General features: G+C 39.8%; 12 protein-coding genes across 12 annotated transcripts; 5 read left to right on the top strand and 7 right to left on the bottom strand.

Moving 5' to 3' along the window:
* The first annotated feature begins 55 nt into the window (after positions 1-55).
* BDF20DRAFT_311967 (uncharacterized protein) lies at positions 56-3,890 on the top strand. The gene is made up of 5 exons (XM_053075183.1): positions 56-391; positions 457-751; positions 841-977; positions 1,196-1,846; positions 1,933-3,890. Exons 1-5 carry the CDS (start codon positions 257-259, stop codon positions 3,457-3,459), a joined length of 2,745 nt encoding a protein of 914 aa, XP_052939580.1. The 5' UTR covers positions 56-256; the 3' UTR covers positions 3,460-3,890.
* A 174-nt stretch (positions 3,891-4,064) lies between these two features.
* On the top strand, positions 4,065-6,035 carry BDF20DRAFT_910735 (uncharacterized protein; the record flags this gene model as incomplete). Its single annotated transcript, XM_053083740.1, has 6 exons — positions 4,065-4,121; positions 4,196-4,212; positions 4,299-4,418; positions 4,497-4,578; positions 4,645-5,320; positions 5,398-6,035. The coding sequence occupies 6 exons, from the start codon at positions 4,065-4,067 to the stop codon at positions 6,033-6,035; spliced, it is 1,590 nt and encodes a 529-aa protein (XP_052939579.1).
* Positions 6,036-6,487: 452 nt separating this feature from the next.
* On the bottom strand, positions 6,488-7,525 carry BDF20DRAFT_833085 (uncharacterized protein; the record flags this gene model as incomplete). The annotated part of the gene is made up of 3 exons (XM_053078605.1): positions 6,488-6,624; positions 6,907-7,130; positions 7,362-7,525. 3 exons carry the CDS (start codon positions 7,523-7,525, stop codon positions 6,488-6,490), a joined length of 525 nt encoding a protein of 174 aa, XP_052939578.1.
* A 998-nt stretch (positions 7,526-8,523) lies between these two features.
* BDF20DRAFT_910734 (uncharacterized protein) lies at positions 8,524-9,153 on the bottom strand (the record flags this gene model as incomplete). Its single annotated transcript, XM_053083739.1, has 1 exon — positions 8,524-9,153. The coding sequence occupies one exon, from the start codon at positions 9,151-9,153 to the stop codon at positions 8,524-8,526; it is 630 nt and encodes a 209-aa protein (XP_052939577.1).
* Positions 9,154-9,676: 523 nt separating this feature from the next.
* BDF20DRAFT_910733 (cytidine deaminase) lies at positions 9,677-10,494 on the top strand (the record flags this gene model as incomplete). The annotated part of the gene is made up of 6 exons (XM_053083738.1): positions 9,677-9,722; positions 9,813-9,893; positions 9,960-9,986; positions 10,068-10,111; positions 10,188-10,267; positions 10,347-10,494. 6 exons carry the CDS (start codon positions 9,677-9,679, stop codon positions 10,492-10,494), a joined length of 426 nt encoding a protein of 141 aa, XP_052939576.1.
* A 400-nt stretch (positions 10,495-10,894) lies between these two features.
* Positions 10,895-11,530, bottom strand: BDF20DRAFT_815117 (DnaJ domain-containing protein; the record flags this gene model as incomplete). The annotated part of the gene is made up of 3 exons (XM_053077049.1): positions 10,895-10,995; positions 11,098-11,367; positions 11,458-11,530. The coding sequence occupies 3 exons, from the start codon at positions 11,528-11,530 to the stop codon at positions 10,895-10,897; spliced, it is 444 nt and encodes a 147-aa protein (XP_052939575.1).
* Positions 11,531-13,400: 1,870 nt separating this feature from the next.
* Positions 13,401-15,465, top strand: BDF20DRAFT_854456 (UDP-N-acetylglucosamine diphosphorylase). The gene is made up of 2 exons (XM_053080184.1): positions 13,401-14,149; positions 14,394-15,465. Exons 1-2 carry the CDS (start codon positions 13,517-13,519, stop codon positions 15,198-15,200), a joined length of 1,440 nt encoding a protein of 479 aa, XP_052939574.1. The 5' UTR covers positions 13,401-13,516; the 3' UTR covers positions 15,201-15,465.
* A 188-nt stretch (positions 15,466-15,653) lies between these two features.
* On the bottom strand, positions 15,654-17,984 carry BDF20DRAFT_904920 (ketopantoate hydroxymethyltransferase-domain-containing protein; the record flags this gene model as incomplete). Its single annotated transcript, XM_053083097.1, has 5 exons — positions 15,654-15,697; positions 16,689-17,205; positions 17,297-17,440; positions 17,541-17,731; positions 17,852-17,984. The coding sequence occupies 5 exons, from the start codon at positions 17,982-17,984 to the stop codon at positions 15,654-15,656; spliced, it is 1,029 nt and encodes a 342-aa protein (XP_052939573.1).
* Positions 17,985-18,653: 669 nt separating this feature from the next.
* On the bottom strand, positions 18,654-19,837 carry BDF20DRAFT_814044 (cytokine-induced anti-apoptosis inhibitor 1, Fe-S biogenesis-domain-containing protein; the record flags this gene model as incomplete). The annotated part of the gene is made up of 3 exons (XM_053076938.1): positions 18,654-18,955; positions 19,031-19,603; positions 19,681-19,837. 3 exons carry the CDS (start codon positions 19,835-19,837, stop codon positions 18,654-18,656), a joined length of 1,032 nt encoding a protein of 343 aa, XP_052939572.1.
* Positions 19,838-20,830: 993 nt separating this feature from the next.
* On the bottom strand, positions 20,831-22,296 carry BDF20DRAFT_814075 (diacylglycerol acyltransferase type 2B; the record flags this gene model as incomplete). The annotated part of the gene is made up of 4 exons (XM_053076941.1): positions 20,831-21,003; positions 21,104-21,148; positions 21,257-21,785; positions 21,907-22,296. The coding sequence occupies 4 exons, from the start codon at positions 22,294-22,296 to the stop codon at positions 20,831-20,833; spliced, it is 1,137 nt and encodes a 378-aa protein (XP_052939571.1).
* Positions 22,297-22,957: 661 nt separating this feature from the next.
* On the top strand, positions 22,958-24,546 carry BDF20DRAFT_910726 (protein pelota; the record flags this gene model as incomplete). Its single annotated transcript, XM_053083737.1, has 7 exons — positions 22,958-22,963; positions 23,015-23,142; positions 23,210-23,360; positions 23,435-23,689; positions 23,760-23,897; positions 23,969-24,353; positions 24,473-24,546. The coding sequence occupies 7 exons, from the start codon at positions 22,958-22,960 to the stop codon at positions 24,544-24,546; spliced, it is 1,137 nt and encodes a 378-aa protein (XP_052939570.1).
* A 234-nt stretch (positions 24,547-24,780) lies between these two features.
* BDF20DRAFT_854424 (uncharacterized protein) lies at positions 24,781-25,950 on the bottom strand. The gene is made up of 2 exons (XM_053080183.1): positions 25,463-25,950; positions 24,781-25,309 (listed from the first exon to the last, which is right to left on the bottom strand). The coding sequence occupies exons 1-2, from the start codon at positions 25,848-25,850 to the stop codon at positions 24,963-24,965; spliced, it is 735 nt and encodes a 244-aa protein (XP_052939569.1). The 5' UTR covers positions 25,851-25,950; the 3' UTR covers positions 24,781-24,962.
* Between the last annotated feature and the right edge of the window lie 649 nt (positions 25,951-26,599).

The raw sequence follows: 26,599 nt of genomic DNA, 5'->3' as shown, positions 1-26,599 counted from the left end.
GCACACAAATAGTAATGATTTCGTAGACATCTTCTCCTCTCCTTCTCCTTTCATTCTCTTCCTTCTTTCTTTTTCAATTTAACTGTCTTTTTATCACCCCTTGTCAAATTTTAACCGAACACTCATTTTTTCTATTTGTCTTTCTTTTATCTATTTGTCCTCTTTTTATCTCCTATTAGAAACAACGTTTTTTGTGTATTTTTGAGCGATCACTTAGACCACTTTTTAACAATACTTATTTATTAGAGTACAACTTATGACAATTCCAGCAACAGTAGTTTATGCAATACATAATTTTGAAGCAGAAAATGAGGATGAAATCAACTTTCTCGTTGGCGAACCAATTACTGTCTTGGAAAAGGACGAAAAATACATGGATGGATGGTGGCAGGTAATGACGGACAACGAAAGAATAAAAAAAGGAACAAGTAGGTAACGATATCTTTGGTTTGTTAGGGAAGAAATGTACATGGAGAGACTGGTCTCTTTCCGATGAATTATACATCACCAGAAAAGCCTAGAATCAGGCCCACACAATTGCAACAGCAACAGCAGCAGTATATGCCTAGCCCCCTTTTATCTTCGCGTTCGTCCGGATCCACAGTAGAAGAAGAAATTGAACATACAATATCTCAATTAGAAATTAGTTCAAACAATACCAGCAGTAGTAGTGTCGAAGTTTGGGATGTAAATCAAGTTGCCAGTTGGCTTAGAATGGTTGGATTTGAATCTGTAGCAAGCAATTTCATTGGTAATAGAGAAGCGAAACTATGTTAGCTGTTATAATGCTGCTAGACTGAAATTTATTTGATGATTGACGGATTTCAATGGAAACAATAGATCAAGAAATTACTGGCGATATCCTATTGGATCTAAATATTGACACCTTAAAAGAATTAGGCGTTTCTACATTTGGAAAACGTTATAAGATTATGCAGGCCATAAATACGTTGAAGGACGGCTCATGTCAAATGGAGGTAATTATACATATATATTCAAGTGTGTGTGTGGGGGCGGGGGGGGGCGGGTGGAGAGACGTAGAATAATGATTGCTCGTGCAAAAATTACTTTAAAAAAGAATTGAGAAGGGGGAGAAGTTTAAAATAAGCATTCGATCCATCGTAGAACAAAGGCAATGAAACCTAACCCTATTTCTCAAATTAAAAAAAAACTAAAAAAAAAACCCAACTCCTAGAGCACAAAGCCTACTCCTAATTCCTCTGTCTCCACCAGTGCTATTTCCTCGAGCCGCCGCTCCAATACAGGCCATTATCTTCATCAAAATAAGAAATCAAACAGCATAAGAAGATCTAGCTCGCAGACAGAGCGAATGTCAACTGCTGGTGAATCCTTCATTTCAACGGATAACAGCAGTATGATATTTCAATTTCCTCGAAAAGCTCCATTGCCGCCCTCTATCCAGCATCAACTGAACAACAACAATGAAAACAGCGACCAGGGCGTTTTTCCACAACATAGTCTATCGAACAGTCTATTGAGGCCCTTGTCGCCGCAAAGTCTATCAGCAGCTTCCTCTTCAACTATTAGTAGATCAAATACTTATAATACAATGTCATCTTCTGGCAGCGGCTCTTTAAGAAGTCAAGACACGAAACCAGCAAATTCAGTATCAACGCCAACAGGATTTCGTAGTCCTCGAAGAATGCTATCACAAAAAAGCCAGCAAAATGTGGAGAGTAATGATTTCAATTTGAATTTGATGACGAATCAATCACAACTATCCTCAACAGTATCTCCTTCTGTCACTCCCAGCAGCACAACAGCAAATCATCACCAACAGCATCACCAGCCATTGGCCAACAGGAACGATTGGTCAACGAATGATGTAAGTCTACAAAGTGATGTAGAAAAGGAAAGGAAGGCAAAAGACGATTACGTAACTTTTTATTAATGCGGACTGGCTCTGAATAGATAAGCAACTATTCTCCTGCGAATCATTCAATGGGTATACATCCTTTGAATGCACCTACAACATCTTTGTCGACACCACGACAGCCAACACAGATAGCCAATACACATAAATTATCCGTTTCTTCATTTGATGAACATACTTCAAGAACATCAACTTCATCAGAAGCATTCCAAGCGCCAGAACACGAAGGATGGTTGCATAAACAAAGCGACAAATACAAAACATGGAACAAACGATGGTTTGTATTAAAAGGAACCAACCTTTTCTATTTCAAAAGCCCAAAAGATGTTCGCATGAAGGGCATCATCAATCTGCGTGGGTATAAAATTATTGTTGATGAGACAATACATGCTGGAAAATATTGTTTCAAAGCACAACATGAAAGAGAAAGAACCTTCTTATTCTATACGGATACGGAAAAGTCGATGCGTGTATGGCTGAAAATGCTGATGAAAACGACGATTGCCCGAGATTTTAGAGCACCTGTCATGTCATCTAATCATATTGCAACTGTCTCTTTGGACGTAGCACGCCGCATGAGACCTAGACCGCCCTCTGTTATCATGTATAAGAACCAAAAGCAACTGAAAATGAGCACTAATAGCTCTAACGATCCTAGCAAAATGATGGCGATGTTGGAAGAAGAAGAACTAGAGTTTATACCCTCGCCGCCCATCATCGAAGAGCAACAAAAAGAGAGTGTTCATAAGAATAGACAAACATGCGAATCTGGCATAACGGTGCCACATCCAGCAAATAACTCAGTGGAAGAAGAATATACACTGTTTTCAGACAACCATAATCCTTATCATTCTCAGCATCTGCATCCTTATGATGTGGGAATAGTAGATCAAAACCAAGCGGCTTTGAATAGGCAAAAAAATCGACATGAAGAGCAGCGCATACTATTGAACGATGAAGAAGAAGATTTGATTGATCCTCAACATCGCAGCCTTCCTTCAAGTCAGTCTTATGCTAGTTCATCATCTTCCAGTCATAGCCTAATTGTAGACAGTAGCGAAATACAACAAGAGGGCGAAGATGAAAAAGATAATTGGAGTCCTCAGCAATATTTAAATTGGGTGAACGCTTATTTACCGCCTGGGAAGAAAGTATTTGATTTAAGCAACGGGTTTAGAAACGGAGAAGTGTTGATTCAACTCTTAGAAGCCATTAGTCAAAAGGAAGTTAGAAGATCACGCACACCAAAAGGAGGATCTATGAGTGTGATCATGTTGGATAATATTGTCGCCGCCTTCAAATTTATGGGGCGTGAGGGTGTTGAGGTAGATGGCCGATATACAATCAAGGATGTATTTGGAGGTAATGAGCCAAAGATTATTACCATGTTGGAAGCCATCAAGTCTTGGGCAGATGAGAGGTATCCCGTCAAGACTTCCATAAGCCAATCTTCACCATCGATGAAAAAATCAGAAACGTCGGTTCTAATTGATAAGAAAAGTGGCTGGAGAGGGTCTGCAATGATGGACAATCGTATTAGCCTCTCCGATGATGATATGAGATAAAAGTTTCTCTACACGCCAGCCTGCCTTTCTTTCGTTAGCTTTGAATGGTATTTCTCTCAATAACAGACACACTTTGCTAACGCTGCTGCTGCACTTTTTCCATGTGGTGTTTCGTTTTACTCTCCTTTAACTCTCCTTTCCGAACATTATTTATCTCAGTCATTCTTATTTATTAGTTAATATCCATTGTTATTAATACCTATCTATTGAAACTTTTCTATCATTATCGTTATATTTTAGTCGTGCTTTTCCCTGTTAAGCCCTTTACTGTTAGCAGTATATATCTTACCAAAAAAAAAAGTTATTCTTTATACAGCCATAACCTATCCGGCTTTTGAGATATCCTACCCTCCTCTACCACTTTGATTCGCATTTATAAGAAAATTACCAAAATACTGGATGTTATGAACAAATCACAGCAATGATGGTTGATGCTATAAGTTTAAGTGCAGCACCCAACAGTTTCGGTCATTGTTCGACGGGCCTGCCATTTTGATTTGTGCCAACAATTCATTGTATATTTTTTCCCCGATTTTACTTTTTTTATTGTTTCGTCGTATTCACTTTAATTTATCACCATAGTATTATACTCAATAAAGTAGAAAATGAACTCATTTGCTGCTAATCTGAATCTACCAATACCTGATTTGTGGGAAGTCAGGGTAAGTTTTTAACTTTATATGAACTCTTACGAAGCTGTTCAACAAACAACTTGCTGATTGTTTTCATTTGTTAGGATGTCATCAATAAAGTGTAAAGTTCAACTTTTATGGCTTAGTTTGGCTCAAATAGTAAAAAAGAGATGTGTATTATCTGTATTAATACTTCCAATGTTATAGTAAAAGTGTCGTTCTCAATTACACGGAAATGGAAGCCAAGGTACACGAGGCTACAAATAACGAAGCTTGGGGAGCTTCAAGCACACTTATGCAAGAAATTGCACAGGGCACCTTCAACTAGTAAGTAGCCGCTAAGCAGTATTACAAAATGAACTATGTATTTTTGGATACATTGCTTAGGATTCACTTCCATCATAGTGAACAGTTTTCTGAAATTATGCCCACCATTTACAAACGTTTTACAGAAAAAGAAGCTAAACAATGGAGACAGATCTACAAGGTATCTTTCTAGAGACAAACAGTATATTAGTAAAAGCAAAAATCTTAGTCATTCTTTTGTTTAAAGTCGCTTGTACTCTTAGAATACCTTGTAAAAAATGGCTCTGAAAGAGTAGTGGATGATGCCAGATCTCATGTATCCATGATAAAAATGATGAAAAACTTTCATTACATAGATGATAAAGGAAAAGATCAGGGAATCAACGTTCGTAACCGCGCCAAACAATTAGCAGAACTATTGGGAGATATAGAATTGATTAAAGTTGAACGCAAGAAAGCCAAAAAGAACCGTAATAAGTATACAGGTGTTGGATCCGATGGAGGAATGGCGTACCAATCATCTAGTATGAGCTCTTCGAGATTTGAAGGGTTCGGTAATACTTCCTTTAGTAGTAGTGGAACTGGTATGCAAGGTTTTGGTAGCGACGATTTATATGATGATGTCGATGATATGGGAACCAGTGGAAAATACGATGATGATAGCCATTTTCCTTCTGGATCCTATGAGTCTAGAAGAAGGAGATCTTCTGCCAACAGTAAAAAGTCAGCAACGGCAGCGGCAGCAGCAACATCATCATCAACAGCATCAACAACAACAAACAAGCCCAAGACTGCAAAAGAAATGAACTTGTTCGATTTTGATGATGAACCTGTTCAAACTACAAGTAAAGCGGGTAATGTTGCCAAGAATTATGATGATTGGGGAGACTTTGCAACAGGCGGTGTTGGTGGTGATGATGACGGTAAGAGACCAATGACAGGTAATAAAGTTAGAATGCTAGGTTGTGTATGCTAATTATGATCCCATTGTCTCTGGCAGACTTTGACGATTTTCAAAGCGCTCCAACAACGACAGCAGCTCCGGCTAAGCCTGCGCATTCTACTATTACTTCGACACAAGCAAAGAAAACAAATGATATTTTCGACTTGTTGGGAGAAGATAATGTGAATACGTCGACGACATCAGCTCCACCAGTATCTAATTTGATGTTAGCGCAAGGCATTTCTGTTGATTCACTCGTTACCGGCCATAGCCCACAGCCATTAAATAGTCACGCAACGCCTACAGCACCTGCAGCCTCAGCAATCCAGCCCACCAATACAATGAAAACGCCTACATTGGCGACCCAGAATAGCTCGAATGACAACAACAAGCCTACTACTAGTAGTACTCAATCACCAGCATCCTCTTCTGCAGCTTCCATTGGGGGTATCTGGTCTCAAGGTTCAAAATTAATTAATCTGGATAGCTTAACCTCACCACAAGCACCCAAAAAGCAAGAGCAAGGGCCTACCATCAACTCGCTAAAGACGAGTAGTATAAACGCTAGCTGGAATAGTTGGGGTACCTCCAATTCTTCCTCATCAGCAGCTACCCCCTCTCAACAGTCAACGCAACCACCTCAGCAACAGCAACAAAATAAACAGCAGTCTTTGTTTGATGACTTGTTAATGTAGTAGCTAGCTTGTTTTCTTTTTCTTTTTCATTAGAAGGCACGGTGTATATTCCCCCCCCCCAAAAAAGTTTCTCTTAAATAAAATACCTTCCGTGCAAGGGATCAAAATGAACTTTCATATCGCTGATATCGAAGGAGACAGTACAGCCTTGTGACCTGTTACGAAAATGTAAAATATAAGCAAAAGGATGTGGACAACGCATAAGATAGTGCATAGAAAAGGTGCTACATATATAATAAATATATAAGCTAAAAGGGAATAACGAGCTCAAGGGACTTTAGAAGCTGTTGCTGTTGAGTGGAGAGATCTCACGCCTTTAAGACAGGCAAGGTGATTACCACTGTAAGGGATGTCTGGTTCTGGTGCTAGAGGGAACCAACTTTTTTGAATTCTACCATATTTGCATTTTTGTCCTCTTTTACGCCATCCTCCTATGGGAAACTATAGATTGTTCATTCTGCTACCCTTCGAGCAATAGACATTTCAAAAGTCGGTGATTTAGGAATTTTGCCCAAATGAAATACATTCGAAGGAGACTTTGAAAGTTCAGGGAGCTCCACAAGTGTTTGAGCTTCTTTGCATCCAAGCACTAAAGAAGGAGGTCGCAAGGAAACGATTTTTCTAACAAGCTTACAGACCACCGTCTATCGATGGATGGTTTCTTCAGCGCCAATGTCTTTTTTAAGACTCTTTCTCAGAAAGCTCGTGGATAAAAGTGATCGGTAAAGAACTTTTCCTCCTGTAACAGCCTCCTGTAGTCGTTCTAAATTGCTTTGCCTAGCGTGATTAGCCGCAAATTGAGCATTGAGGAGGTCAATCCTACTTTGTCTCTTAATTTCACGCAGATTCTGCAACCTACCTTATCACCCACCCCTCTTCACTCTTCCTTTTGTAGGTTCTTCTTCTTCGACAGAATCTTTTTTGAAGCAAAAGCAATGGTGAGTACTTGGTCTACCGTTTTGTAAAACAGGCATGATCCTCATCAAAGACGGGCCTGCAATATCCGGTCCTCGTGTTTTAGAAAATAGAATTTGTCTTTGTGGACGTCTTGGTTCCAAAAGCACAGGATGGTGCTGCTGTGATCTCATTGAAATGCTAATAGTTTGCCAGCAAATATATTCTTGCAATAAGGTATAGATTCTCTCCTATTTATGATTGGCATCTTCTCTTCGTTTATTCTTTTCTTCTGCAAACATCTGTGAGAGCTTGTTTGAAGCTCTTTATGTCAGGACAGAATTCATCCTACAACCCGACAAAGAAAAACCCATTGTTTTCTTGTTGAAAACAATGATGCTTTGGCGGGCTTCCTATAAGAGTTTTTTCTACCTATAAATAGATGTCCATAATATACTCAATGGACAGCAACCGCGTCCTCTTTCGTGTTGTACAGATACGCGCGCGTTCAATCGGTCAGTAAGCCAATGAACAGTCCGTTCTATAGCTAGAGTGACCCGGTCTCTATACCCAAGGTCCGAGTCATAATGGCACATTGTGATGAAAGATGGACATTCTATTTACCACAAGATATGCTTTGGCATCTCGTGTGTATACTATGCAACTCTTTCATGCGCAGCGCACTCCATTTTGGTCAATGACATTCAGTAAATAATAGTAGCTCATGATTGCTTTCTTTTGGACAACTTGGGCAAAACGTTTCTTGATTTAATATCAACATTATATTCGATTTTACGCAATTTATTCCTACAGTGAAAGAGCGGAGGGTGGCCAATGTTCCTTTAACGGTAGGTCTGAGACGATGCCAGGCCCATCTTTTATTAAACAGTATTGTATCTAAATAAGATTCCCAAAGTGACAATGACGGATCAGCTTTCCTAAAGATTCAGCACTTTTCAAAAGTGAAGCATAATTGAAAAAAGTAGATTTTACTGTCGACAAATAGGTCACTACCATGGGATTCTATTACTGAAAAACGGGAAGAGAGCGGTGTACAGAAACCTCAAACTGAAATAAAAGAGGACACGATGAACAGTAAGTTATTTGTCGTGCGTATCAAGGGATTGTCGAAACGAACAAGTGCGTTTCTTTTTAAAAGCAATATGAAAAAGCAAGAGCAAATGAAACGTAGAAAGACAGAAACAGGCGGATGAGATTGTCTTGTGCTTATGTTATGGCTGTTTTGCCTCACGGCGACTCGACCCGTTGTTCGTTATTGGATAAATGGACGTCAGTTTTGAGTAACCATGTTCATAGATACACTCAAGTTGTGTTTGCATACAGTGTTTTTTTATTGATGAATAATAACTGGAATGACCCAAAAATAAAGTTGTAAGATCTAATTTAGTACAGTTTTTTTTTTTCTAGAAAAAAAAAAAAAAAAAAAGGGCAAACGGAAGCCTATTTTCTGTCTGAGTAGATCCGTATTAAATCAGCTCATTTGTCACGGTGTGCAAGCGTTGCTTCCGTTAGAGGGTTCTCTTCCCCTCTTTCTCTCTATGGATGAGGTTCTAGGAGTGAACATGTCGACGAATTAATGATAAGCAGGTGGAGAGAGTGCTGGTGAAGGTGCGTGGGTATGCGTACTACTATGGATGGCCTCAAAGTAGGAAGGTAATCCACTATCTTCTGTTGATAACCGTAAAGATTCGTTGGGTGTGAGGCTGGAGGCGATAGCGTTCGTCGCCATTTTCAGATAATCCCTCAAAGCGTCTCTCCTTTTGACTGCATCTTCTTTGTTGATAAACTTGATGTCCACTCTGATGTCGTCGCCGTGGTGCAGAGTCTTGATGTCGAACCGTAGCCGTTTCTTTCGGACGAGTGTTGTCTTTAACGAACGAAATTCAGATAGACGAAATTCACAGGTGTCAAATCGATGCTGATCCCGAGGCGGTGCTATGCTTGTGGATTGTGCTAGAAAGATAAGACGTTTGTTGGTCAAGTGAACGGAGGCCATGTCTGCTTCTTGAACGTTGAGGGTGGTGCGTGATCCTAGAGCGATTTTTTGGTAGACAATGACCTGAACTGCTTCTTGATTAAAGTAAAACTTTTCATTCACCAGTGGCACAGGAACACGATAAATGGACATCATTTGATCCTTATTATTCATCGTGCGACGCTTTCGAGTGTTCAAGTAAACTTTTGTGGTATTGAAAGAAGCCATTGTCGTATAAAATTGAAGAGAATGGATTTCTGAGTATATAGGGAAAGAAAGAGAAGGTTGCCTCAAATGACACTCAGTTATTCGATTACAACTAGGGTTTCACTTTTTGAAGAAAATGAGGGGCAAGTGTCTCACTAATTGAGCCGTTGACAGGTCGGCGAAGAAAACAGTGCGTTTTTTTATATGTTCAATCGATGGCCAATGATCAGAAAAAGATAGGTCAGATTGATGTAAGCCAAAAGGATTCGTGCATTTCAGAGTAATATGTTTCTGTTCGGTAGAATAGATTAGGAAGGGGTGCGCATAGCATCAACCTCATCTTTTGTAAACGTCTCCCTCCGTTTGAATAAAAATAGACCTTGAAATCCCAACTTTAAAACGATGCGTGCTGTGAAAAATCATAAAGTACACAAGTGCGCATAGATGTGATTACCTTTTTTTTTTTTTAACTTTTCTTTCCCATCTTCTATTGTTTCAACCTAATAGAAGAAAAAACAAAAAAAGAAGGTCAACCAATAATAGGATGGATGCTCAAGATCAGAAGAAATTATTCCGTTTGGCGATGGAAGGTAAAGAGAAAAGGGCTTATCATGGACAGATAAGATGATGACGACATTATAAACTCATTGTTTTGGGTTTTTTTCTTCACTCTTTGGTAGCCAAAGAGACTTCATACTCTCCTTATTCAAAGTTTAGAGTAGGAGCAGCGTTATTGACCAAAGACGGCACCTTTTTCAAAGGTAAAAATTGAAATAAGACTACCATCAATTGGTTATGAAACTCATCAAGCCATGACCAATGTGTAGGTTGCAATGTTGAAAACTCATCGTATGGTAAAGTGTGTGAATGTGTTGGATTGTTCAATGCGACGCTACCTACTGATGACTTTAGATACACACTTTGATTCCCATTAGGCGGTGCTATATGTGCTGAACGAACGGCCTATGTGAAAGCAGTGGTAAGTCCAATAGTCAAATCGCTCTCTGCCTGAAAAAGATGATGTAAATTCCCTTTTGCTTGTTTCGCACGGATAGAGTGAGGGACACAGGCAATTCCGCGCACTGGCTGTGTCAACTGATCAAGAAGACTTTGTGTCACCTTGCGGCATCTGCAGGTACATAGTTTTTATGCGATGGGAACAGTAGGTGTACATAACAGAGTCAAAACTGAAAAGAAAAAAAAAAATCTTGTAGACAATTTATTTCCGAGTTTTCAAATGCGGAGATGCCGATTTACTTCTTGAATAACAAAGGTGAACACAGAGAATTTACAATGGGTCAATTACTACCTTTGGCGTTTAATTTGGAGAACCACATAGAACGTAATCATGAAAAGTCGTAATTAGGAAGGCATGTCTGGGTTTTGGCTGAACATAGGATAATGACGTAAATGTAGTGGAATGGCTGAGGATTTAAATAGTTAGTGGGTTATTTCATCATGCCAGCTGGACCGCCAGTGACAAATTTGGCTAATAAACTAGTCAAGATATCTCTCTTTTGATCATAACTTAATTTTTGGAATGCTGCGTATACAGAAGTGCCTAATGAAGAAGCATACAAACAAAAAGCTATAAATACAGGAATGATGTGCGTTCTAGGTTGTGGATGACTACTTACCCTTGTTATCACGAATACCACCTAACGTCTTACCGGCCACAGCACCCTATCCATCATACATATTAAACATCCCCATTCTCATGTCTTTTTTTTAAAAAAATCATTAAAATGATCTCTGTATCTGATCAACTTACAGCTAGAGCACCTGGGACATTAGCAAGAATGAACCCAATCACTAAACCAGCACCTGAACCAAGAATCTTCCAAAGATGCCCAGGTCTTTCCACTGATGGTGGTGGGAGGAGGAGAGAGAGAGAGAGAGAGGAGATGATGAGCTTTCAGCATTAAGTATCTATTATAGATAAATAGTGAGAGTTTATCCCATTACCTTCGACCTTTAACAACTCTTCAAAAACACTTCCAAACATTTGATTTGCTTGATTTGGTGATGCATTAGGCTTTGCAGACGAGAATGGAGTGAAGCCTGTCTTGTTTTTACTTTTTGATTTATCATACGATTCACGTCTGGTACGATCACCCAGAATAAAGTAAGCATCAGCTATTAATTGAAACTTTCTTGTGGCTTCTTCACGTTCCTGAGGGGTAGCAGTAGGAGGAAGACGATCAGGGTGGCTGATAAGTGCCTGCTTCTTGTAAGCTAATGTTCAAATGTGTTTGTTATATAAGTGAAACCAAGAAAATGGATTCAGCAATAAGACATGGACTATTTTGATGCGACGAAACTCACCTTCACGGATTTCGTCTAATGTGGCTGAAGGTTGAACACCGAGAATGGCATAGTAATCAGGAACGTTGGTCATTGCTTTTTTCTTTTTCGTTTTTCTGCCAAAACAGAATTTATATCAACTTTAGAAAGAGATAAAAAGAAGAAAGAAAAATGTACAATCCCAAAAAATTGACATTTACACTTTAATAAAATGAAACAAAAAACATGGGACAAAAAGTCAGTTCTGTCCAAAAGTGGGAAAAGCTGAGGAGCTCCAGTGACATGACAGTTCCATCAATAATACTACAGCCCTTCTATGAGCCATAGGGTTGGCGTCATGGCGCAGTAGCTTGGGTCTTTAACAAGGTCAACCGACATCTTGAGTCATCTAGGATGGATGAACGATGTGGTACAACTCACAAAAATGAAAAGGCATGAAATTTGGCGGAGCAGGATTGGTTTTCTTTTAATGCAGACTGTGATAAAGAAAAAAAAAAAAAAAAAAAAGCTTCAAATTGGGTTTTTATAACCCTCCCCCCAACCTGCTGATCTTTTCAGACACAACATCATTGGAGGCTCCACTCACGTGGGTAGGCTCAAGTGACTTGTAAAAAGGCTTGAAAGAAAAAAGTCTACTTCAATGTACTAATAAGCTTTGTACAAAATCTGTATACACAACATCATCCTACTCATCTACACGTCAAACGTGTTGCACAAGTAAATACTACCTTCTCTACTTGTATCCACTTTTTTACTTTTGGTTACAGATAAAGTCTTACTCAACCATCCAACATACGTTGCAGCTTAACAACCATCTACGACTGGAGTGAATAAAGATCGATCAAGTAAGGCTTATTTATCCTTGTTGGATGTAAACCGAATTGAAAGAGGGTGGCACATAATGTGTTTTCATTGGCTGTTTTTCCTTTGCACACTTTCTCTCTGTGCATGCGATCACTTTTTACAAATAGATCAAATGAAAAAAATTGAACAACAGAATTTGTAACAAAAAGTAGATTTGTTGTTCTTGTTTCGGATCGACTCTCAAAAGGTGCGAAGGCCAACAAAACGATAAACGATTTTGGAACGGATCTTGAATAACTAAGATCAAAATACTGAGGAAATCGTCCTTGATGAAAAAGGAAAAGTATATACCGAGAACAGTATGTTGGAGAGCAGCATTGACACTGACAGGGCTATGACACGGTTATCAGCCACACTTGTTTCTTTTTTTCCATTCATGTCTGCTGTATCCAGACAAGCTGCTGAGGACTTTCTTCGATGACCATCCCAACAAAAAATCAAGGAAAAACATGTTTTATCCCAATGTTTGAAAATAATACATTCTCATCAACAACGAATGCTTAAAGAACAGCGATAATGATTAGTGTACAATTTCTGAAACTGACCATTTTTCTCAATCAAACTTTTTTTTTAATTTAGAGGCGTAATTAAGAATTTCCCTGTTACCGTGACAACCTTAAATTCAATCGAGCGGAAGTCATATAGAAAAAAAAAAAATATAAATAAAAAAAAAAATACTGCCTAGTTACAAAAGTAATTAAACACTTTTATCAACAATGATATAATAGACTCCTTACATGTGTTTTTTTTTTTTTTTTTTTTTTTTTTTTTTGTGGAGCACAAATCAATCTTCAAGATAGAACTCTGAATATGATAAATTACCAACGTGTTTTTTGGTTTTTTTTAGTTGTATTTTTTTTATTTTTTGGAGTTTCCAGTATTGGGGGTTAAAAATAGTAACGTGAAACCCCGATCTTCTTTTTTATCACGTACAACCACCCTTTTTTTTTTCAAAAACCGATGTTGAAAAAAACGCCTTTGTTTCTATTTTAAACAAAAATAAAATAAAGAAAAAAAAAAAAAAAAACTAGTTTTTCTGTATCGTCTCCTTTTTTGATTTTATATATAGACTTCTCTCTGTCTTCTCTTTGTCGCCTTTTTTTTTTTTTTTTGTTTCCTTTTATTTCTCTTCTTTTCTTTTTTTCTTTTCAATTTATTGCTTCTGCAACTCCCCCATTTTTCATCAACAACACTTCTTCTATTTCGCTCGTAAAAAATGACTGTGGATTATCAAGGACTCCGAGACACGTTTGAAGCCGCTGGTCAAGGTCATATTTTCGCCTTTTTCGAACAATTAACTGCTGCTGAACAAGAAGAATTCTTGAGTCAATTAGCACAAATTGACGTGGAAGAAGCCACGAAAACGGCCAAGAAGGCATTGGAGAAGCATGGTCAACCAGAAGAGGCGTGTGCTTTTGAACCTATTCCTGAAGATGTGATTGTGGACGTAGAAAATAACCGTAACCGTGACGCTTGGTTCGCAATGGGTATGGATTTGATTAGAAAGAACCAGGTCGCCGTCATTTTGATGGCAGGTGGTCAGGGTACTCGTTTGGGTTCTCCTGATCCTAAGGGTTGTTACAATATTGGCCTTCCCTCAGGCAAATCCTTGTTTCAGTTACAAGCCGAACGTATTCGTCGTCTCCAAACTTTAGCTGCTACCGATGGTCAAGATGCCGTCATTCCATGGTACATCATGACTTCAGGACCCACCGACAAACCCACTCGCGATTTCTTTACCAAGAACAACTACTTTGGATTGAATCCTGAAAACATTATTTTCTTCCAACAAGGCGTGATGCCTTGTTTCACTCATGACGCCAAATTTATGCTTGAAGGAAAGGGAAAGGTAAAGTAGTCGTATTCTAGTTTGGGCTTGAAACTTTATTATTCAAACTTTTTTTCCGATATGTGTATGTGTATGTACATGTACATGTACATGTGTGTGTGTGTGTGTGTGTGTGTGTACCTTTACATGAACTTTCTTTTTTTTCTTCTGTGTTTGAGGAGGGGTGTGCTTTGCATGATGTTTATAGATGTGTTTATTGACCCTTTTTTTTTTTTGGCTTTGTTTATCGCCCCTCAACCAATAGCTTGCTGTGGCTCCTGATGGTAATGGTGGTATTTATGGCGCTCTTCACAAAGAAGGTGTCATTAAATCATTAAAGGAAAGAGGCATCCGTTATTCCCACTGTTACTGCGTTGACAACTGTTTGGCTCGTGTCGCTGACCCCGCTTTCATTGGTTATTGTGCTTCTCGTAACACCGATTGTGGTATTAAGGTCGTACCAAAGAGTCACCCTGAAGAGCCTGTCGGTGTCGTCGCTCGTCGTAACGGTAAATACGGTGTCGTTGAGTATTCCGAAATCAGTGCTGAACTTGCCCACATGCGTCAAGAAAACGGTCAACTTGCCTTTGGTGCTGCCAACATTGTCAACCACTTCTTCTCCACCGAATTCTTGGAACGTGTTCCTTCTTTTGCTCATGAGTTGCAATACCACGTCGCTAACAAAAAGATTCCTCATATCGATACCACCACCGGTGAATTTGTCAAACCAACAAAACCCAACGGTATCAAATTAGAACGTTTTGTTTTCGATGTCTTTGGTCATAGCAACGCCTTTAGCGTACTTCAGGTCAGCCGTGATGACGAATTCTCTCCTTTGAAGAACGCGCCCGGTGCTGGTGTCGATTGTCCAGAAACATCCAGAGCGGCTATTTTGGATCAATCCAGACGTTTCATTCAAAAAGCAGGCGGCCACTTTAAGGATGACACCATTGAAATTGAAGTCTCACCTTTACTTTCTTACGCCGGTGAAAACTTGGAAGCCGTTTCAGGCAACACCATCCAACGATCAGGTATTCTGACCAACTTGGAAGATATTGCTTTAGCACTCTAAAAAAAAAAAGAAAAAAAAAGCAATGAATATCATCATATCCCCCCACCCCACCCCCACCCAAGTTTACTTTTTTTTTTATCCCTTCGTTTTCTACCTGTTTAGATCTTACAAACTAATGCATCCAATCATCTCTCTTTTTGCTCCGTTCCTTTTTTCTTTTTTTACAAATTGTAATATTCCTCTCTCTCTCTCTCTCTCTCTCTCTCAAAGTCACTTTGCTCTTTGTATATTCCCAAGTTAAAACCCCCCCTCCTTTTTTTCGTTTCCCTAATAAAGTTAAAAAGTTGAAACACAACTCTCTTTTGTTCTTTATCCTTTTTTCTTCTCAAATTCAATCTCCGCTTTAGGACACCTACAGGGGGATCTATGGACGGAAAGTCAAGAATCCTTTCTTTTACAAGTGAAAACCCACAATGATGTATACCACAATGAAACGCTTACTACAAAAGCCCTTCATGACAAAATGCCTCTACTCTCCATGCCGGCACAAGAGCAGTCTTGAGCCTCAATCGATCGTTGACATTCTAAGACTGAATCTACCCAAGCCAGCCATAGCCCGTCCTTTAAAACCATCCTCACTTCCTCACAATTACAATAGACCATCCTCATTACTACTGCAAAAACAAAAACAACAACAACAACAACCACCACCATCACAGATAGACTCAAAACAACCCACTAAACCCAACATGGACCGTCCACCGCGCGATGAAGAAATTACAGCCAGGTTTATTACGCTGGTGGACGAAAAAGGCGACCTGCACCAAAAATGCAGACCCACCGACGTTCTTTACACCATGGATCGTACCCAATACTTTTTGGTAGAGGTCGATCCCCACGCCAAACCGTTTCCTGTGTGTAAACTTTTTGATAAAAAGACGCTGTTCGATAAAGAAAAAAGCAAGAAAAAGAAAAAGAGCGCATCACCCGCCAGCGTGCTGAAAGAAGTCGCCTTGGGATGGAATGTGACAGATCATGATATGGAGCATAAACTGGGAAAAGCCTTTGAATTGCTAGACAAAGGCCATAAAGTCAAAGTGAACATTGCACATAAAAAGAACCAAAAGTGGGTCGATGAGCAGACGCAGCATCAGCTTGTGGCAAAAATTGAAGCTATGCTGAAAGACTATAAAGTGACCAAAAAGAAGTTTTCAAAGAATTACTGCTCCCTACAATTTGAAAAGACGAATGCTTGAAAACATGCGAGACATAAGAAAGGGGCGTGGGCCCGGGGGCCGGGGGCGCGCGCGCGCACACACATACATCACTTGTCAATAGACAACCTACAATTCATACATAGCGCATCTACATAAAAACAGGATGATTTCTATTTATAATAAATGAGGGATGACGCTTGTTGTCATCTGGGGACTATTTACAACATGGTCGCATGCACTGTTCTATTCTCCTCTTCTTCGTTGGCTTGTTGCTGCTGTTGTTGCTGCTGTTGCTGCTGCTGCTGTTGCTGCTGCTGCTGCGTATGGAAACCTGTTTTTTCTCTTTCCATCGCATAGAATTTTTCCAGCTGTTGTACGTCTATCGGATACGTGTTTTGCGGTGTAGGAAATTGCCTTGTTTTCACTTCTTCATGATATTGCCGTAAAGCGGTCGTGATGATCTGATTCAAGTTGCAATATTGTTTGGTAAATTTCGGCACAAATCGATCGAAATAGCCTAGCGCGTCATTTTGCACGAGCACTTGGCCAGCGCATTCTCTACCCGCGCCAATACCAATGGTAGGTATCTTTAATTTGCTCGTGATATACGCTGCAATTTCAGCAGGCATCGCTTCCAACACCACGCCAAACGCACCCGCTTCTTGCACCGCATAGGCATCCTCCACTAAAGCAGCCGCTTGTTTGGCTGTCTTGCCCTGGACTCTGAAACCCCCCAGAGCAGACTGTCTCTGTGGAGTTAACCCAATATGAGCAAGCACAGGAATGCCCACGGTGGTGATGCGACGAATCGTCTCGGCCATTTCAACACCGCCTTCTAATTTGACAGCCTAATTTATTTTTTCTGTTGAATCTCTCTTTTACTCCGCAGCAAAAAAACAAACACACAAACAACAAAAAAAAAAAAAAAAGGAAACTCACATCGACATGGCCCTCCTTTAAAAACCGGAGAGAAACCTTGACAGCATCCTCAGGACTTGCTTCATAGCTTCCATACGGTAAATCACCCACCACAAAGGGTGCTTTGCATCCTCTCACCACGGCTCTACAATGATGTAACATTTCCTATAGAATAAAAAAAAAAACCACAAGTTTAAAATGGCTTTTTCTTATTTTGGGGAGGGCGCGCACGCAAAGGGGGAGGGGGGATTTTTTGACAGTTTACATCCACTGTAAGCGGGTTGGTTGAATCATAACCCAGGCTCACCATGGCGAGAGAATCTCCCACCAGGCAAAGATCAATGCCAGCTTGCTCCACCATCAAACCAGAAGGATAATCTTGGGCTGTCATCATGGAAATAGGTTCATTGCGTCTGTACATATGCTGAATCGACTGTAGGGTCACTTTAGGTCTCCCTATACATCGGTTACACAAATTCAGCGCAAAGCGCAAAAAGAAACAGCATCGATCCTTTCTCTCTCTCTTACTTTGAGGCCTATTGGCACTTTCTGCTGGTCTGCTCGAATACGGCCTACCTGCTGACTTGTTCAATGGCTGATAGGTAATAAAAGGGACAGCTGCCGCTCGGCGAGCTACTGCTAGATGCCCCAGGAGAGGTCGCTTTAATACTGTCACTGCCCTTGTCACTGTTGCGGATAACATAGACATGAAAGAAACTCTAAAAGACTAAATGAACAGGAGGGGGGAAAATTTGTATAAAGAAATAAATTCATGATAAACACAAAAAAAAAAAAAAAAACTTTGTAAGCAAATGAGAGAAATCAAAGTTCTGGAAGCTGTGATTGGAATTCCGCTGAGCTTATCAGTAGGGCTTTATTTTTTCTTTTTTTAAATTCTAAGCTTTTTTTTTTTTCAGCTGATTCAAAAATGGGCATCCGCCTTTCTCAGTTTTTAGCCCGTTTATTCGAAAACAACCATACTACATTGTCCCCATGTATTCTAATTTGAAAGAGAAACGGACCTATTCCATCAGCAGTAGCAGGATCTTGCACGCCAAAGTTAACTTCAAGCCATATACAGCAAACTCACTCTGTTGAATGCTTGTAAGTATTCCTTTTCTTCATCACTCACGTTCTATTGACATTGTGAATATCGCATGGTATTTTTATTCGTTTGACAATAGAGTAATCGTGTTAATGTAAGAAAAACAATTGTTTATATATATATATATGTATATGTAAAAAAAAAAAATCAAAAAAAAAAAAAAAAATCAGGCAAGATAACTCTAGATAGTCCTCTTCATTTTAACAATGTGGAATGAAAGAGCAAAAATAGAGGGGTATTGATCTGTATATAATTAAATGTAAATGAATAAAACTAAAACTCAATGTCGTCTTGAGCAAACATGCCACCTAAAGCCACTTTATCACCCGTATTGAAAGCTGGCATGCCCAAATAAGGACACGTTGAGCATCTAAAAGCGTCTCCCAGAGCACAACTACCACATCCACCGGTTTTCTTGGGTGTGGGATCTACTTCTACAATTTCATCTTCATAATCATCCATCATATCCAATGACACAACTCTAATCTGTTCCTCTAACTCTTCTTCTGCTCTACCACAAGTACAGTTTTTACATGCTTTTCTCTTTCCTTCTGTCCATTCACAATCATCAGGTCCTAAAAAAGAAAGGAACACAATAAGTAAAGCGTTTTCCCTTTGCCAATAGCGAACGATTGAAACCAGTCACTTACTTGTCAAGGAAGCTTTACTAGGTTTTACTTTGTCCTCTTCATCCAATAAGGCATCCTCATCTTCCAAGTCATCCGTGGTAGCCATCAACCACATTTTGTGTTTGTCAGTCGCGTCACCAGCCTTCTCTGTGCTCTTGGGTTCGTTCTTCTTCTTTTTGTTTCTGCCAAACGATAGCGATACTTTCTGTCCGACTTCATACGTGGGCTTGCGAGCTTCTATATGAGCAATTCCAAACTTTCCCGAAAGTCGACTCACGCCTTGCTCTATTTTTGTCGTACCCCAGAGACGAAACAGATCGGCAAGCATGGCATCAGAGACAGGTGTGACCTCCGTAACTACGACATCAACATAACCCGCTAATTTCAACATCGATTCCAGATCAGCTGATTGACGAGTGATGGGACAGACAGTATTGGACAATGCCTTCAAGAGAACCACTTCCTCTAACACTAAGCGTCCACCAGAAGAGAGAGTACTCAAAAAACGTGCTAGCATGTTGGGTGTATGCAATGAGACTGACGGCGAAAATAGGTTGGAATACACAGCGTCATAGAATGAAGTCTTTAAAGGAGCTGAATTGACGGGAGCCCAAGAGCAAAAGTCAGTAAAACCTTTTATGCTGCAAAAACCAAACAAACAAACTCTTTACCTTCTGCCACTCTATCCATGACTTCAAAGGCTGTTTGGCCTTCAGACCCTAACTGATCTTGCATCGAGGATCGAGTTTGCAAAAAAGCTGACTGATCGACAGTAGCAGGTGCAACCAATAATATCTTTTCTCCTTTGGATACTGAACCGAAAGACATAGTTGAACTATTTCTTCTTTTTTTTTTTTGTCAAGTGAGCTGTTGTTGTTTAATGTAAGAAAGAGTGGATTTGACCTTTTTTTTTTCTTTTTTTTTCTATCACAGAAAGAAAAGAGAAAAGAGGAAAAAAAAATGCCCTGATTTGTCCGATTGAATTTGTAAAGAAAAAAAAAAAAAATGATAGAAATTGAATGTACGAACACGAAAAAGTATCATTGGGCAACAACTTTCCATCTCCTTTTGTTCCAGCCCCCACACTTTTCGTTTTCCTCTCGCACAGCTTGAGTTTGATTGGTGGAAAAGTCCTAAATACAAGTAGGCAAGCTCGGGCAAGAAACACTCAGTCCCGGGACATCACATAATAGAAGCATCCTATCGCTAACCGGCCGTTCTTATCAATGAATAAAAGGCTGCTTCGCCCAAAGAGCTCACATCCTACATCGTGTATCAAAAACTTTAAATTCATTACCCATGTTTTTGACTGGAGAGCATCCTTTCTCTGTCAGTGGCGCCATTTTATCTTGTCAGGATGACAAATCGTCGTGAAATCAAAAAAGTCTCTCGTACTACCTCTGCAAAGAGTGATACGCATCCAACGGAGCCTTTTTGCCAATGAATAACATTCGAGTAGCTCTCCTATCAATGCGTATCTCTCTTTCCATGGTGAAAAAAAAAAGAGCAAGACAAAAAGCTGTGATACAAGATGAAAGCACGGTATTCGATCAGCTTGGGAAGGGTTTTTTTTTTTTTTGGTGTACAGAAAGTCCTTCTCATGATCTGATCAGTTATAATGTATGCCAAACAGTGCAAATTACTAATACAGAGATGGTGAAACGTCACAGATCTTCCTTGATCATGCATTTTGTTGCTCTCCAGCAAGTTCTTTATTTTAGTCGTTGTAGCGTGGATGCTTGAACCCAAACATTCTACAGAGGGTCGTTGAAGGCGCGAGGGACGAGGAAAGAGAAAAGTACTCCCTCTTGCTATCGAAGATTAACCAATAATTCGAAGTTCATGCTTACGATCTTTTGCATAAATATCCTTATACTTGTCATAAATGGATTGAAGCTCTGCTATATATCGACTCTGAATTTCCAGCAATTGCTCGGTAGTAGGCTCGAATAGGTCAGCACCCTCTATTTCAGGAGCAGAGATAGGTTTACCAACTTTTAAAAAGAAGCAACGGTGAGCGTCATCGATTCTATTCGCGTTCTCAAGATGTTCTGCACTTGGAAGGGTTTTTTTACAATTCACTCGTTTCCTTACCAACAGTGACAATAGGGTGTCGAAAAGGTATCAATCCAACATCATCTAAGAAAGCAAAGAAAAAAACGTCAGCTTCTTTTTCTTCATCCAGATGTGAGCATCCGTGTGTGAATAGCCAACAACCCCGGCTACCTATAAATTTTTTTACTTTACAATTAAAAATGCCTCGAGCATGAAACAAAGGCAATGTAAAGCCAAAGACAGACTTTATCCATTCCTGAAATTTGTAAAGTCTACTACCTACTGAGTTCTCCATTTGATTGTAAATGTCATTCTCTCCAAAAGAGAACACAGGAACAAGATCTGCTTTGTGTTTGATAGCCAGTCGTATAAACCCTAATCTTTTTCGTAGGACCAAATCAACTACACCAGGCCGTGCATTCAATGATTCTGCTGCTCCTCCCACCACAATGGCAATCGATCCAGCCCCTGGTTCTTTCGACGACAAGATCGTCTCACAAGACTTTTTGGAAACGGACGCTAGACCTAAACTGAGGATCAAATCACGATAGAAGGGAATGCGGAAATTTGAAGTGAGAGTGAGTAGCCTTGTCTGAATGCCTGGAAATAACTGGCTGTAATGGGTGGCTTCTGTTCCAAAAGTAATCCATGCGCCTACAGAGATGATGCCGTGAGGATGATAGCCAAAGATGTATTTTTTGGTTGGATCCAAGTCCTGCTCCTAAGTGAAAGTGATCAGTGAATAGCTCACACTCACACTCCTACTCATACTCCAGAGAGATACAGAAAGAGAAGGGAGAGAGAGAGAGTCAGAAAACTGTTTTGTCCCCGTTCAACCTTACTTTGATAAGTTTTGCTGGAAAGTAGTCTGCGAAATATTTCCAGAGTTTCCAATGCCTGCAACTATCGACACGTCTGCCACCCGCTTCGGGTGCTTTGTCCATATAAATAAAGATGGTGTAGGCAACCAACAGGGGCCACAGAAACCTGTGGGCAAGAAAGAGGTAGGTGTAAAATAAAAAGGAGGCAGCCATCAGTAGAAACCAAATACAGACAGCCATCATCTGCAGGCGTCTTTCCAAAGGGATATCAAACACTGGAGCCCAACGAATCGATAAAGCTGGTTTTTCTCGTTGCTGCTCCTGTTGTAATTGTTGTTGGTTCACTGTTTGTTCCTCTGGTTCCGCTGCATTCGAAACGCTTAACTCTTCAACGTTATCTTTTATAGTCATGAAAAGGGCCACTTGATTGAAGGGCTTGGGATAGTTCAAAATGGCTATGAAGAAAAAGAAAGAATACACCCTTACTCCTCCTCCGCTAAAGAAATAGCAGTTTGTCCTACTTTCGATAGATTACACAACTGATATCCATACTCTAGCTTTCAATTATCTAAACATGCTTTGTATACTTCATGAATTCATCCTTTGTTCATCAAGTACTTGCATAGATGCATTGAGAATATAAACATGAGCTTTTAAGCGAAATTTGATGATTGTGTATTCCAAAACTATATCTAGAAAATAAAAGCCGAATAGAATGGGGTGGAGCATATCAAATTTGAAATGGTCATTTGCTAGTGAAACGAATCATGCCTATTTACGAAGAAAGCAGCAAGCAAAAAGGGATTCCACCTTCAATGTGAAACCTGAATGTTCAGACAGGTATGAAATGGTGCGACAGACGACTATCGAAACTTTGCTATTAGCCGTAGTGTGCATTGGTAGGATGTGGCTCGATGGTTCTCTTACAGTAGGCTTTGGCCAATTCTCTTTCAATCACAGACAATGTGTTGGCTGAGCTTTCTGTCAATTCAAAAAGGAAAGCATTTTGTCAATGCAAATACGGAACCTTCTATTTTTTTATTTTTTTTGGAAAGATTATTTTGAGCCTACAATGAAGGTAAGACAAATCTCTTTCATCAGTCGACTTCTTACACTAATGTCGCTGTAGCTGATTAATAAAGTTTTAGAAAAAGATTCCTCAGGCTACATTACACTTCTTCCAGAAGAACTGGAGGATATGTGGCATATCTACAATTTAGTATCAAAGGATGATATGATTAAAGCAACAACTATTCGGTAAGATCAATACTGATTTGCTATTGTCAATGACATAATTAGGACTTACAGTACTCTTTTTGGGTAGTCGGGTGCAGTCTGAAAGTACTACTGGAACAGTAACAAGTCAGCGTGTTCGCATGGTTTTGACAATCACGGTAGAAAGTGTTGATTTCGATCCTATCGTTGGTCATCTTCGTATCAACGGCAAGGTCTCGAGCGAAAACCCACATGTTAAGGTAAATCTATTCGATTTTGCATTTATAAATGATATTGTACGACATGTAAACTGAACAGCAAATGCTCTGCTTAGATGGGAAGTTATCACACAATTGACTTGGAAATGAATAGAAACTTTACTTTGTTTAAACCTGAATGGGATATCATTGCATTAGAAAGAATTGAAGACGCTTGTGATATTACAAAGCAAGCTGAAGTGACAGCCATTGTTTGTCAAGAGGGTCTAGCGAATATCTGTTTTTTGACTCCCAACATGACCATTGTTCGTCAGCGTATTGAAAGTCCTATACCACGAAAAAGAAGAGGTTCTTCAACAAAGCATGACAAGGTAAGTTGCCTAGTAATAACAATAAACGTTTTCGCTTTCCTCTGACGGACAACGGGTCTCTCTTTTATAGAGCTTGCTGCGTTTTTATGAACAAATTTACCAGGGTATCAACCGACTTATACACTTTGATGTTGTAAAGGCTGTGATCATTGCCAGTCCTGGATTTGTAAGAGACCAAGTGTATGATTATATTTTTGATCAAGCCGTGGTAAGTCATTTACTGGCATAGACATATTCATTATGAAAGATAGATAGAATAACAGACTTGTCTGACGTTAGAAAACGGAAAACAAAGTACTATTGGAAAACAAATCCAAATTCTTGCTTATCCACAGCTCAAGTGGACATAAGCATGCATTAACAGAAGTTTTAAAAGATCCTGCGATACAAGCAAAATTAGCAGACACCAAGGCGGCACGTGAAGTTCAAGCACTGGACGCCTTTTACGAAATGATGGAGATGGATCCCGATAGAGCGTTTTACGGTTATCAGGATGTATCTAAAGCAAACGAGAGAGGAGCTATCAATACATTATTGGTTACAGACGAATTGTTTAGATCAGCCGATATTGCTACACGTAAAAAATATGTAGTGCTAGTAGAGCAGGTGAGAGAACAACATGGAACTGTTCATGTTTTCTCTAGTCTTCATCCTTCAGGAGAACGTAAGTGATGAAAGGAAAAAAAAAAAAAAAAAAAAAAAAGTCAAACGAATCGGTTGATTGCCTTTTTCTTTTTTTTTTTGTTACTGACTTAATTTTGTATGGGTATCTTTTTTATATAGAACTCAATCAGCTTACTGGTGTAGCTGCCATCCTGAATTTCCCTTTGCCGGATCTTGATGAATTGGAAGAGTGACAGAATAAGACATACTGCCTATCAGGCGCTCAGAAACAGAAGGACTGTATAATAACCGTAATATAGATATTCTATTTTTAATAAAAAATGCATAATTGATGGTACTCCCAGGACAAACCGCTATCAATTATTTCGAGTTGAAAAAAAAAGGTTAAGATTCAGCGGTATTCCTCCTTGGGGGGTCGTCCCCGCTGGCGGTCCATGTTGTTTTTTTTTGCATTTCAAGATTACAAAGGCACAGCTATTGCTTTATTCATTATTTTACAAGTACTTGAATTCCATGAGTAATAATAATAGATAGATAGATAAAATTTTAGTTTGATATAAAAGTGTATTTACAAATGCTGCTTGCTTCTAATCGATGGTAAAGATTATTGCTAGCGATCTAATTTTTCAAAAGGCTTTCTAATCCTATTTTACATATTGACATCATCTCCAAATAATGCTGCTGCTGCTTGCGCCACCACTGCTTGAGCAGCCGCCTGGGCAGCAGCATAATTCATTGCTAAGATACCGTCTATAGCAGAGAGGATGTCAGCTTCCCACCATCCCATCTCATAATCAACGAGGCCGTAACGCTCCAACTTATCTGCCCAAGCGACGACCATTTCTCTGAGATTATACAAATGTTGGTCAGTAAGTCTTTCTGCATCACAACTTGGTTCTTGTCTTTGAGCAAGTGCATATAACCAACAATTATTAAGTCCAGCCCAAAATTGTTCACGGTCAATGGCATTATACGGATGGTCATCAGAGGTTAGACCTATGTAACAAGTGAAAAGTTTAGAAGACGAGGGGGGGAAAAAGGGACGAATTATGAATCAAGCACTTCGCACCCACACATTAAGGCATACACTCATTGTATCAATGCGTATAATTTTCTTAAAAAAAAAGTATCTTTTCTTAAAACAGTTACCTAAATGTTCACAGCTATCAACAACTGCACCTGTTGCTTTACTCAGTGTTTGAAATCCGCTTACCATATTTCGCTGTTCGATATGGTCTAGTGTAGCTTTTAATTGTTTTTGGATTTCTTCAAATGTTGTAGCAGGTTGCGGTGGTGGAGCAGTTATAACAGACGTAGAAGGGTTGAAAAGCATTGCTTGTGCAGTTGTTACTGCATTCGCTGGTATAAATGATGAAGCTGCTGCTGTCGCTGCTGCTACCGTTGTTACAGGTACTTCTGCTTTTGACATAGCCGTTGCGGTTGTCTGTGATAATGGTTGTTGTGCTGTTTGTAGCTCGGTTGTTGTCTGCTGAACTGATGTTTGTGCCATTGGTTCCGATGTGAATGGTTGTGGCATTGATTGTTTCGTTATAGCTGGCTGCAGAGATGTTTCATCTGGTAAAGGCTGTACCACTGTTGATGTGTCGCTCAATAGTTGCTGCTGCTGCTGCTGTTGTGTAGCTGTTGAGCCCGACGCTACTGATTCCATATTCTGATTCAATGCTGCTTGAGTAACCGCCGATGGCTCGTTTGTGCTTGATATTTCTACTTGCGCTGCCGTACTTGGTTGCAACAATGACTTTGTTTTTGGCGTTTGTATGACTGACTGCTTCCCTACATCTTGCTGTGCCTGGATCAGCTGTGTTGACCCTGGGGCCGTATTTTGTTCTCGGTTATCTGTTGATGAAACAGTCTCCGATGCGGATACACTTTGCGCTGTTCCTGATGGCTCAGAGACCAATGTGGGGATTGGATGGACTGTAGAAACTGTTGTACTTTCAAGGCTTACAGGGTTCGCTGTAGTGTCGTTTGAAGTAAGGTATACATCGCTAGAAGCATTGGCAGACGCTTCGGGTTCAGCTACAGCAAGCGCTTGCACCGGTTGCTCAGTTGATTGCTGGACCGCTGATAATTCCTGATATATGGGTTGAATCGATGATACTTTGGTTTCTTCTGCTGAATCAGTGTTGCTTAACTTCTCTTGACTCTTTTTGACCAAGGGCGTTTGCTCACTAGAATTGCCCGAATTGTCCACCGATGTTTTCTGTTGGTTCACAGCAGGGCTCGATGTCCTTACGGCTGTATTCACCGGGGTAGACTCAGCCT

Source organism: Mycotypha africana (assembly GCF_025528875.1).
Source record: "Mycotypha africana strain NRRL 2978 chromosome Unknown BDF20scaffold_2, whole genome shotgun sequence".
NCBI classification, from domain to species: Eukaryota; Fungi; Mucoromycota; class Mucoromycetes; order Mucorales; family Mycotyphaceae; genus Mycotypha; species Mycotypha africana.
This window is presented reverse-complemented; position numbering and strand designations above follow the sequence as displayed.